This window comes from Mastomys coucha, unplaced genomic scaffold, assembly GCF_008632895.1.
Source record: "Mastomys coucha isolate ucsf_1 unplaced genomic scaffold, UCSF_Mcou_1 pScaffold2, whole genome shotgun sequence".
NCBI lineage: Eukaryota > Metazoa > Chordata > Mammalia > Rodentia > Muridae > Mastomys > Mastomys coucha.
Genome location: NW_022196902.1, coordinates 10,270,070 through 10,280,946, shown reverse-complemented (window position 1 = coordinate 10,280,946; position 10,877 = coordinate 10,270,070). Strand labels below are relative to the sequence as shown.

Below are 10,877 nucleotides of genomic sequence, written 5' to 3'. Positions count from 1 at the left end.
TGCTGGGGGAATGCAAGGCTTTATGACTGTGTCACAGAGCAAAGTTTGACAATGTAATTCTCACCTTTAGTGCAGAGAAATGACACCTGCGTTTAGAGCGTTCTTGAAGAGGCATGACAAAACCATTGTTACCAAAATGCTGAGGTGAGTCCCTAGGGAGATCACAGATGGGCACTCAAGGACCGGGCCAGCCTTCCATGGCCTACAGGGAGCAACCAGGGCCCCTTCCCTGTGCCCTCTACAGTCTGCCGGAGCTGCTTCTATACCCATCCCGAAGATTTGAAGAATATATTCACCTTCTCTATGCTCTGAGACTTCATACTCCTGCAGGACACTTGGACCGTGGAGACCTGACCACTGCTATTGATCAAATCAAAAAATATAAAGGCTACATAGATCAGGTGGATTGCTGTTACATATATGTACCCTTCAACATCTGTCCTTTTGTGGTGGTCTTACTAGAAGGCCCTGAGATGCCCTCTTTGCTGTGGTAGTCTTTACTTCAGTCTCTCTGTGTAGCTTTGGCTGTCCTGGAACTCACTCTGTAGTCCAGGCTGGCCTTGAACTCAGAAATCCTCCTGCCTCTGCCACCCAAGTGCTGGGATTAAAGGCGTGCACCACTACCGCCAGGCCTGATTCACCGTTTTGAACATGAAGGGCATCTATTCCAAGGCAAACAATGTGAAGCAATGTTTTCAGCTAGTTGTACAGTCACAGTACCCTTCCACCCAGTTTTAGTCAGGTTTCTATGTGTCGCAGATTAACTTGAACTTGGTATGTAGCCAAGGAACTCTGAATTTCTGATCCTCCTGTCCCCCTCATGTCTGAAGTGCTGGGATTATAGATATTCACCGGTATTCCTGGATAGTATGGTGCTTGGATTTGAACTCAGGGATTTTGTGTATACTAGGCAAGTACTCTGTCCACTAAGTCACATCCCCGGCACCACCTTCTCTAGCATGAAAGTGTAAAAGTTTGATTTGTGTATATAACCAAAAGAAAAAAAAAAAGTAAAATCTTTTGCTTCTAAGTTCTTCTTTAAAAAGATTTCAAGGTGCTTTCCTAACTCAGTGAGTGCAACACTCAATTATTCTGTATATACTGTGCAGGCTGAACATTAACAGCACATCACACCCTAAAAATGCTTTTCTTCTGAACAGCCTTATGATTTGGCTTTATTAAAACACTGCTCTAGAAAATTGATATTGTTAGTAAAGTGCCAAGTCCTTTGCCAGGTGCCACAAAATATTAATAAAAATGTCATGATCTTTGCCTAGTATAACCTTGTTTTCTAGATAAAGGAAAACTTCAAAATGAGAGAGCAGCTATCCGATGTCCAGACACTCATCTGGGGCTGCCCGGTATGTGCACTGATGATCCTGCTGTATCTCATGATCACGAGTACAACCTCGTTACTATCAAAAAGAGACATACAGATTCCGAGGCAGCTAATTTCTGGGGGACACCCATTACTGCCAAGGACTACAGGCTTTCTTGTAACCTGTCCCTGCTGTCTGCATTATTAGAAAATGTACCGGGCTAGGCCCTAGCCCATGGCTGGGACTTTCCAAGGTTGTAGCTCCTTCTTTGTTGTCATGACTCCCTTTGAGTTAAACATCCAGTTACATGTTCTACACAATCCCTGTCTGTCCGACCGATAAAATCCTGGTTCAGCACACTTGATTCAGCCCACTGGAAATGTCCACAATGCTTGGTTAACTCTCTATTCCTTCCATATACTCATCTGATTGCTTTTATCTTTCTGACTCCTCTATTTCCTAAGGCTCTTACCATACATGTCTACCCTCCATTCTTTAATAAGTCTCCTCTTGCTATCTGTTCTTTGAAAATATTCTATCTTCTATGAAATTGCCCTCCTTTCCTACTTCACTGGGTATGTACTATTAACCCTGAAAAATTAGGTCAGGAGTCTGTGGAGATATCTCAGTGGGTAAGAGCTCTTGCTCCAAAACCGTGAGAACTTGAGTTCAAGTCTTCAGAACTCACGTAAAAAGTCAGGCATGGCCACAGGCAGATAGCTATAACTCCAGTGCTGTGAGGGATTCTAAGAATCTAAAGTAATTGCTGGGACTAGCTGGCTGCCAGCCTGGCTCTCTAGGCTGATCTACTGAAAGATCTACTGAAAGATCTTGTCTGAAGGAAATAACGCAGTGATAAACAGGACACCTGTTGTCCTCTTTGGCCTTTGTGTTACACACACACACACACAAATTTTAAAATGAAGTCAATTGTGATCCCTTCTGTTAAGTTTTCCTGGTCTCTAATGGGAGCTGGGTTTTCCTTGGTGTTTCATAGCCCCATGGACAGCCCTGTCATGTAGCCCTGCACCCATCTCTTCACAGACTGTGAGCCCCACTATGTGTGAGCTTTGACTTGTTGTCTGACATTCAGCAGGAGCTTCATATAGATGATGAATGAAAGTGTTAATTGTTGAAGATACTTTTATTTGGTCCAGTGGGGAATTTTATCATAATTTCTATCGTCATGTCTTGGTAAGGAAAAGGAAGTGTGGGGTGGATGTTTGGACTGCAAAAGTATGGTTCTTAGAACTCATTCACAGAGCTGCATCTCTGCATCTCTGCACACTCAGAAGGCCGGAGCAATGCAGAGGCCTTCTTCTCAACCTTACTAGTTTTCTTGCTTCTTTATTTCCCTCTTTTTAAACAATTTATTTTATGTGCATGAATATCTGGATGAGGGTGTTGGATGCCCTGGATCTGGAATTATATACAGCTGTGGGCTGCCATGTGAGTACTGTGGATTGAACCTGGATCCCCTGGAACAGCAGCCAGTTCTCTTTGCCACTGAGCCATCTCTCCAGATCATGTCTTTTTGGTTTCTTGACAGCTCCTTTGACTGTTTTTCTAACTTTGTTTTGGACACTAGGAAGGTGTATACAAACAATATATTTCAATAGCTTTAAAAAAACTGGACAGCCTCAAAAATTGATTTTTATTGTCAATTTGGTTTGCTAAAGGAAGGTTGTATTATAAACCAAGAAGAGGTTGACTTTTCTCCAACTGCACTAAGTTTTAGTCAACATGTCTATGCTCTGGGATGAAGAACAGTTCTGCAGTAGTAGCATTTCAAATAATCATACATCCTATTTTTTTTATTTTATAGACTTTATCAGAAGCAAACAGATACCTGATTCGGATCCAAAATGTGGTTCAACTTCACTGCTGTGATGAGAAAATAGATTTCTCTTTAAGGTGAGCAGCTGTTATCCATACTAAAGCTGTGAGCACCTTGAAGGCAGTCAATGAACTGTCTTGTTCATTGCTTGAGATGAACACCATGTCTGACCTTGTGTACAGTCAAGAGAACCTTTGTACTGAATCATATTTACTCACATATGGCCCTAGGTCAGTGGGTCTCAACCTGTATGTCTCAACCCCCATAGGTGTCACATAGCAGATATTTTAATTATGATTCATAATAGTAACAAAATGAGTTTTGAAGTAGCCATGAAATACTTTTATGGTTGGGGTCACACAACATGAAGAACTGTACTAAAGGATCACAGCATTAGGAAAATTGAGAACTATTGCTCTATATGACATATGGCACTTTATCATCTTGCTTACATTTCAGATGGCTCCTTGGTGGAATGAGAGAAAACAGTGTCTGTCAAGACCATACACTTCATAGTAGACTTCTCAAGGTTGATCAGTTTCCTAGTGAGATCAGATCCAAGTATTGTGGGAGCTCACACCAATATTCTGCCCAAAGCAAGAGTATCATTATTTCATTATCCTTAAGGAACTGTTCAAGTTAGCACTGAAAATGACTTTACCATATCTATTTCAGATAATGGTCAGAATTGTGTAAGAACGGATAGAAAGATGCCAAGGTCCATAAGTTAGTCTTCCTTTTGCTTTTTAAGAACAAGAATGAACAAGTTTTTCTATAAAGGTTCAAGGAGCAAATATTTAGAATTGGTGGGCCAAATGAGGTCTTTCCTGTTGTAGCAATGCTACTCATAAACAGTACTAATAGAAATGAACAGCTGTGGCTAAGTGCCAATAAAACTTTATTTACAAAACAAGTGATGCACCATAGTTTTCTGACTTCTGCTTTAGAAAATGATCAATGTTTTCAGTTTTGAGGGCAAAGATAAATTATTCAACAAATAGCAACCAAATGGAAAGGTAGCTCTTTTATTTCAACGATATTTTCAGCAAACCTCTAAAGGCACCAGGGCAGTGGCGTAGATGGCTCACCCCTTTCACCTCCGCACCCACCTTGGTAGCTCTAGAATGAACATCAAAGGCCATGAGAAGACCTGAGTTTGATCCCCAGAACTGACAGTGCAAGGAGAAATCCTCCGTTGAGTTTTCCTCTGATCTCCACATGCTGGCAGCACTCCTCTCCCTTCAAAGAAGCCAACCAGTGTAAACAGAAAGTCCAACCCTGGCAAGAGTGTCTTCTGCCTCATTGACTTCGCACTTTGGTTTTCTGTGGCACAGGCTTTGGTTGGCAGCAGTGGATAAGTGCTTCAGTGGCAGAAAGAAGCTGGCTTCTGACCCTACAGTTCTAAACCAAGGGGAAAGCTAGAAGACTTGCTAGCTGATCCAGGCTGGGACTATTCAATCTTTATATATTGCTTCTTAAACAGTCTTTATTTCTTCATGTAACTACCGGCAGTGTGTTCCCTTAATTATGGCTTGAGAAATTGTCTGGAGAAAACTTGGCTAGCTATAGAATTTTTTAAGTTGCTGAGTTTTTGTTTTTTTTTTTTTTCAATATTTTCACTCCATTCTCTCTCTCTCTCTCTCTCTCTCTCTCTCTCTCTCTCTCTCTCTCTTTCTCTCTCTCTTGCTTTCTCTCTCTTTTTGCTTGGTTGGTTTTGAAGAGAAGTCCAGTGCAGTTTTTATCCTTGTTCCTCTAGATTTTTGTTGATCTTTGGAGTTTTTAATAGAATGCGTTATGTGTAAATGTAGACTTACTCTGTCTTTGGAGCTTTCTGGACATGTAGTTTGCTGTCAATAGTTCTGAAAAACTCAACCATTTAAAAAAATGTACTATAGGGCTAGAGAGATGACTCAGCGGTTAAGAGCACTGACTGTTCTTCCAAAGGTCCTGAGTTCAAATCCCAGCAACCACAAGGAGGCTCACAACCATCCGTAATGAGATCTGATGCTCTCTTCTAGTGTGTCTGAAGACAGCTATAGTGTACTTACACATAATAAATAAATAAACCTTTTCCAGGACAGCCAGGGCTACACAGAGAAACCCTGTCTTGAAAAACAAAAAACAAACAAACAAAAAATGTACTGTATATATGTGTCTCGTGGGGGTATATGCAGATGAGTTTGAGTATTTGGAGGCCAGAAAAGGATGTTGGATACCCTGGAGCAGGAATCATAGGTCGTGGTATGAGTACTAAGAACTGAACTCAGGTCTTCTAGAAGAACAGTCAACAACCACTGAGCCATATCTCCAGCCATTTAGCAACTTTATTTTTCCTGTTCTTTTCTCTATTCCTTACCTGGCATTCCTATGCCATGTATGTTTTGTTTGGCTTTTCATTTGCCCTTATGGTTTAGATGATCTCTTTTCTCTCCAACCTCAGTGTTTCTGTTTCTCCGCTATCTTAGTTAGGGTTTCTATTGCTGTAACAAAACATCATGACCAAAAGGCAAGCTGGGGAGGAAAGGGTTAATCTGGCATACACTTCACAGCACTGTTCATCACTGAAGGAAGTCGGGATAGGAACTGAAACAGGGCAGGAACCTGGAGGCAGGAGCTGATGCAGAGGCCATGGAGGACTACTGCTCACTGGCTTGCTTCCCCTGGCTTGCTCAGACTACTTTCTTATAGAACCCAAGACCACCAGCCCAAGGATGGCACCACCCACAATGGGCTGGGTCTTCTCTCACTGATCACTAATGGAGATTACAGCTGGATTTCATGGAGGTGTTTCTTCAACTGGGGCTCCTTCCTCTCAACTCTAGCTTGTGTCAAGTTGACACACTAAACCAGCCAATACATCAGTTTAAGACTTTTCCACTCTTACACCTTCAAACTTACCAGGACCCCTAACTCTGCTATGGTCTCCCCATAAGCTCACCAGTGTGATTCTTTGTTATAATTTTATTTTATTTTTACCATTACTTTTGACTTTGTAAAAGTACTCTATTACCCTGCTTTCTTCTGCTTGTCCATTTTTTTCTTATTAGATTTCCTAACATATTAATCACAGTAAAATTTCTAATTTGAATGTTCCAAAATTTCTGCCATATCCAAGTTTGGTTCGGATGCTTGCTCTCGCTCTTCATTCTGCCTTTTGCCTCTCTACAGGCCTCAAAACTTTTCGAAAGATCAAAAAACCAAACAAACAAAACCAAAACCAAAGCAAAGCAAAACAAAACAGCAAACACAAAACCAGTAATTTACAGCTTTTTTTGGTGTGAGGTTTCATGCCCCTCTACTTAGGCTATGCTTACTCTTTGCCCTACGGAAAGGCCAACATTCCTGTTGTCCTTGTTTGTTACCATGTGAAGCCTCAAAGACTCCCCAAACAAACACACAAATAAAACAAACAAACAAATAAAACAAACAAACAAACAAACAACAACAAGCCAGCAGGGGTGGGTGGCACAGGCCTTTAACTTCACACTCAAGAGAGAGGCAGGTATTCCAAGCTCTTCACATGGTAATCGGAAGCTGGAATTCTCAACTACCAGAACTTAGACTTAATTTAGTATTTAGATAAGAGATGAGAATACATGAGTGTTTGAGGATAAAACTAAATTATTACTATTATTTCCCTTAGACAGGGTGTCTTAGTTTGGGTTTTACTGCTGTGAACAGACACCATGACCAAGGCAATGCTTATAAGGACAACATTTAATTGGGGCTGCCATACAAGTTCAGAGGTTTAGTCCATTATCATCAAGGTGGGAGCATGGCAGCATCCAGGCAGGCATGGTGCAGGAGGAGCTGCGAGTTCTACATCTTCATGTGAAGGCAGTTAGAAGACTGACTTCCAGGCAGCTAGGATGAGAGTCTTAAAGCCCATACCCACAGTGACACACCTACTCCAACAGGGCCACACCTCTTAGTAGTGCCACTCCCTGGGCCAAGCTTATACAAACCAGCACACAGAGTCTCACTATGTAGCTCTGGCTGTTCTGGAACTATGTAAACCAGGCAAACTCACAGAAATCCACTTGCCTATGCCTCCTGAGTGCTGGGATTAAAGGCATATTTTGAAAGATATCATACCATGTTTATCCTGTAACCCTGCCATTTTAAAGTAAATTAAATCCAAGAAATGTCATTCTCATTTCTATCAAACATTTTCTCTCTCTCTCTCTCTCTCTCTCTCTCTTTCTCTCTCTCTGTCTTTATTCACACTGAAGTAAACTTCCTTTTAAGGCCTCTGAGAAGTAGAAGAGGCAAGTCCTATGTAAACATCAGCTGCCCAGGGCTAGGCCGGCAGGACTGGCTCTCCCTGCCAGCTGCACCTGGTCCTCCCTGAGTGGGGATATGCTCCAGGTATTGCTGAGCCCCGAAGAAGAGGCACAGAGGTTTCTGCTTTGTGTTGGGGTACATGTCCTGTGGTAGCTCTCCACTCTTTCACAGTAGAGGACCTGGCCACCGGAGCCACGTTTGTCTGCAGCCCCTCCCAAGCTCCAAGCTGGGAAAGGCTGGCACTCAGGTCTGGGCCCTCCTCCCAGGAAGGCCTAGGATGGCTGTTTGGGACAAGTGTATGCTGTCCTGCTCCTTCACGCTGACTCCTGGTCCGTGCTGCAGCCTGGCACTTCACTATCACTACTGATATTGGAAATCATGTGGTCCCGCTCATCCCCCTCTGAGGGCACAGAGCAGCCTCTGGTCCTGTTCCCATTGGTGGTGGATGCGGAGGTGGTGCTCAGGGCACGGCGATGCCTGCCAAAGCTGTCAGTGATGATGCCACGGCCGTCTTTCACGCCAATGGTCTCCAGGAAGTTTCCAAAGTGCTGACTGTTCTTCTCAGGTATAAAGGGCCTCAGACAAGCAGCAGGAACTTGTGGCTGTTCCCATAGAGCTGCCGCAGGCTGATGCAGAACTCAGGATAGAGTACCCCGTTTCGGTATTCATGTAGCGTGGCTGTTCCCATAGAGCTGCCGCAGGCTGATGCAGAACTCATGGATAGAGTACCCCGTTTCGGTATTCATGTAGCGTGGCTGTTTCCATAGAGCTGCCGCAGGCTGATGCAGAACTCAGGATAGAGTACCCCGTTTCGGTATTCATGTAGCGTGACTGTTCCCATAGAGCTGCTGCAGGCTGATGCAGAACTCATGGACAGAGTACCCCGTTTCGGTATTCACGTAGCAGAGCTGCAAACTGCTGGATCCCCTGTGATGACAGCTTGTCTGTAACATGAGCATGTAGTCTTGCAGCAGTTCTGTGGCACTGGTACTCGGCTCACTCTCCCTGACAGCCTTGCTATGGGGTGATGTTTGCATGCAGAAGGGCAAGGGCGGCAGGCCTCCCACATCCCCAGAGTCCGGGAAGCAGAAGGTGCTGGCGTCATCGTCATAAACTGTCCTTCATGTCCACTTTTGTGGGAGAGTCATCGCTGTGCAGTGACAAGTTGTGGGTAGGTGTAGAGGCCCTATCAAATATTGCTCGGTCCAGAAAGTAGATGGTGGACTCCGTGTAAACATCTGTACGACCTGGCTGAGCAGGGAGCACAGCTCTTCAGCGGCGACCTGGCTCTCTGTGGCCATGATGACCAGGCAACATGCGTCTACTGGCCCCACTGCACTTTCTGACAAGGAACCTGCGCTGTGGCCTCTAGAACTTTCTGCACACAGACTTTGGCTGGGAGAGATGCCTGGGTCCTGGGCTGTTTTCAGGACCACCAGGTGTGCAGCATCATCTCGGACATAGGAGACGGCAGCGATGTCATGGATGGGCACCCTGAGGATAAGGTCCTCCCCGTCCCTCCAGGCCAGCTTGACATTGTAGGCAGACAGACTGAGCACGGTATCATGCTCCTGAGTCAGGTGCCCAGGAAGCTGGTGGGACCGCTTTGTCTTGTCTATGAAATGCAGGATTTCCATCTGACTGGAAGGGTTCAGGAAGCCGGAAATGGATGTTAACTGACCTAAATACTTCACCTCCTCCTCAGGACAGTCGCTCAGCAGTCTGTCTGGCTCGACCTGCTCAGGTAATACCAGCAGCAGAGTGTGCAGAGGGCGCCTCTCTGTCACCTTCTCCTGGGCTTTCTTATCTCTGCTCTTTTCACAGTTTAGGTACTTGTTTAAATGGTGACATAATTCCAGGCTTCTTGCCCTTCTTGCCCCCACGGCCCGCCCTGGGAGCCCTACTGCCAGCAGCCGCTACATGCTCACTCAGGGCCTGCCACCCCCGAGCTCCTCTATTAAACATTTTCATGTACAGCATATCTGCCCTGCGTATATTTATACAGTGCTATAAGACCTTCTGGTATAACCACTTGGTGAGCAGGAAGGGAAAAATGGAGTTGTCTGAAGCTAGGCTGTAGTGTACATGTCTGTACTGGGAAGGCTGAGGCGGGAAGGCTAGGGTCAGCCTGGGCTATAAAACCAGACCTTATTTCAAACACAGAAAACAAATCATAAAAGAAACTTGCTCATAGTCATGGAACTAGTGGGTTCTGGTCTGGAACCTACAAGGCCTCAGCGCACAGCAACATGGTAGCAATAACTAGACAAGTTAGTAAGTGCTGTCCCAGGGTGAGGAAACAGGAGTCTCTGGGACAGAGATTAAGTCATGGTCATTTTAAGAACCAGAAGTCTGGCAGCCTTCACTCTACTGTGAACACAGAATACAATTTTGGGTATGTTAGGCTTAGTTTTGAGATTCAGACTCACTGTATAAGCCTGGTTAGCTTGGAACTCCCTAGGTAGACCATGAGGCCTGGAACCTAGAACTACCTGCCTTTGTCTCCCAAGTGCAGGGATTAAAAGGCATGAACCACCACCACTAGCTACATTGTTTTTGTTGTATACCTTGGAACTTTTGCATTACAATTTTCTGAGAAGTACCAATTTTTGTGCTACTTTTTTGATATTTCCTATCTCTATCTATCTATCTATCTATCTATCTATCTATCTATCTATCTATCTATCGATCTATCTATCTATCTATCATCACCAGAGAAGATCTCGCATGCCAGGCTGGCCTCAAATTTACCATTGAAGCTGAGACTGCCTTAAACTCCTTATTTTCCTAAATGCTGAGATTACAGGTATGAGTTACACACCTGGCTAGGTTTATTAATTTTTAAGCTTCATTTTTCTTTCTTTGTGATCTTGCTCACAGTTCAAAAGAACAGCTCTGTAGTACTGGCAAACAGAAGTTGACCTTGACCAATGAAGATGCTACTCAATTCCCAGAGCTCAAGGCAGGCTCTACTTCCTACTAAAAAGGATACTTTCCTTTTAACGGGCTAGCTAAGCATGGGGAAAGGATCTACTAAGCCTTCTCAGGGGCACTGGAATCTGGCTAGTAACAGACTCTTGTTCCCGGGACTGTAAAAGCCCATGCAATAGAGCTCTTTGCGTTTGTGCAGACTGGACTTGAGTCTGCTCACAGGACAGTGGATTGCCTACAACTGCCTGTTTACTTCAAAGCATGGGTTCAGGACTTTTGAGTGTTAGGTGTTAGGTGTTGATTGCTAACGTAGCAATCAACAGTGACCTGAGCCAGTTATGAACTCAGCATATAGCAGCTCTGCCCCATTTTGCTGAGTTATTATTTGCAGACATACAAAGACCTACCACATAATATTGGGGAAAATAGCCCCCTCTTCTCTAGAGTTGGATCTCAGTGGGAGCAAGACCTTTCCATCCCCACTACTGTGCATAGTTTTTAGGGGA

At 44.2% G+C, this 10,877-nt stretch overlaps 1 protein-coding gene and 1 pseudogene across 1 annotated transcript in view; one reads left to right on the top strand and one right to left on the bottom strand.

Annotated features, from left to right (window-relative positions):
- Ect2l (epithelial cell transforming 2 like) overlaps positions 1–10,877 on the top strand; it is a 73,236-nt gene that overhangs the window by 59,040 nt on the left and 3,319 nt on the right. Inside the window, exons 16-19 of the mRNA XM_031380744.1 lie at positions 71–144; positions 245–401; positions 1,296–1,361; positions 3,145–3,233. Coding sequence (XP_031236604.1) covers positions 71–144; positions 245–401; positions 1,296–1,361; positions 3,145–3,233 — 386 coding nt within the window. The remainder of the gene's footprint in view (positions 1–70; positions 145–244; positions 402–1,295; positions 1,362–3,144; positions 3,234–10,877) is intronic.
- On the bottom strand, positions 7,339–9,420 carry LOC116097897 (annotated as a pseudogene).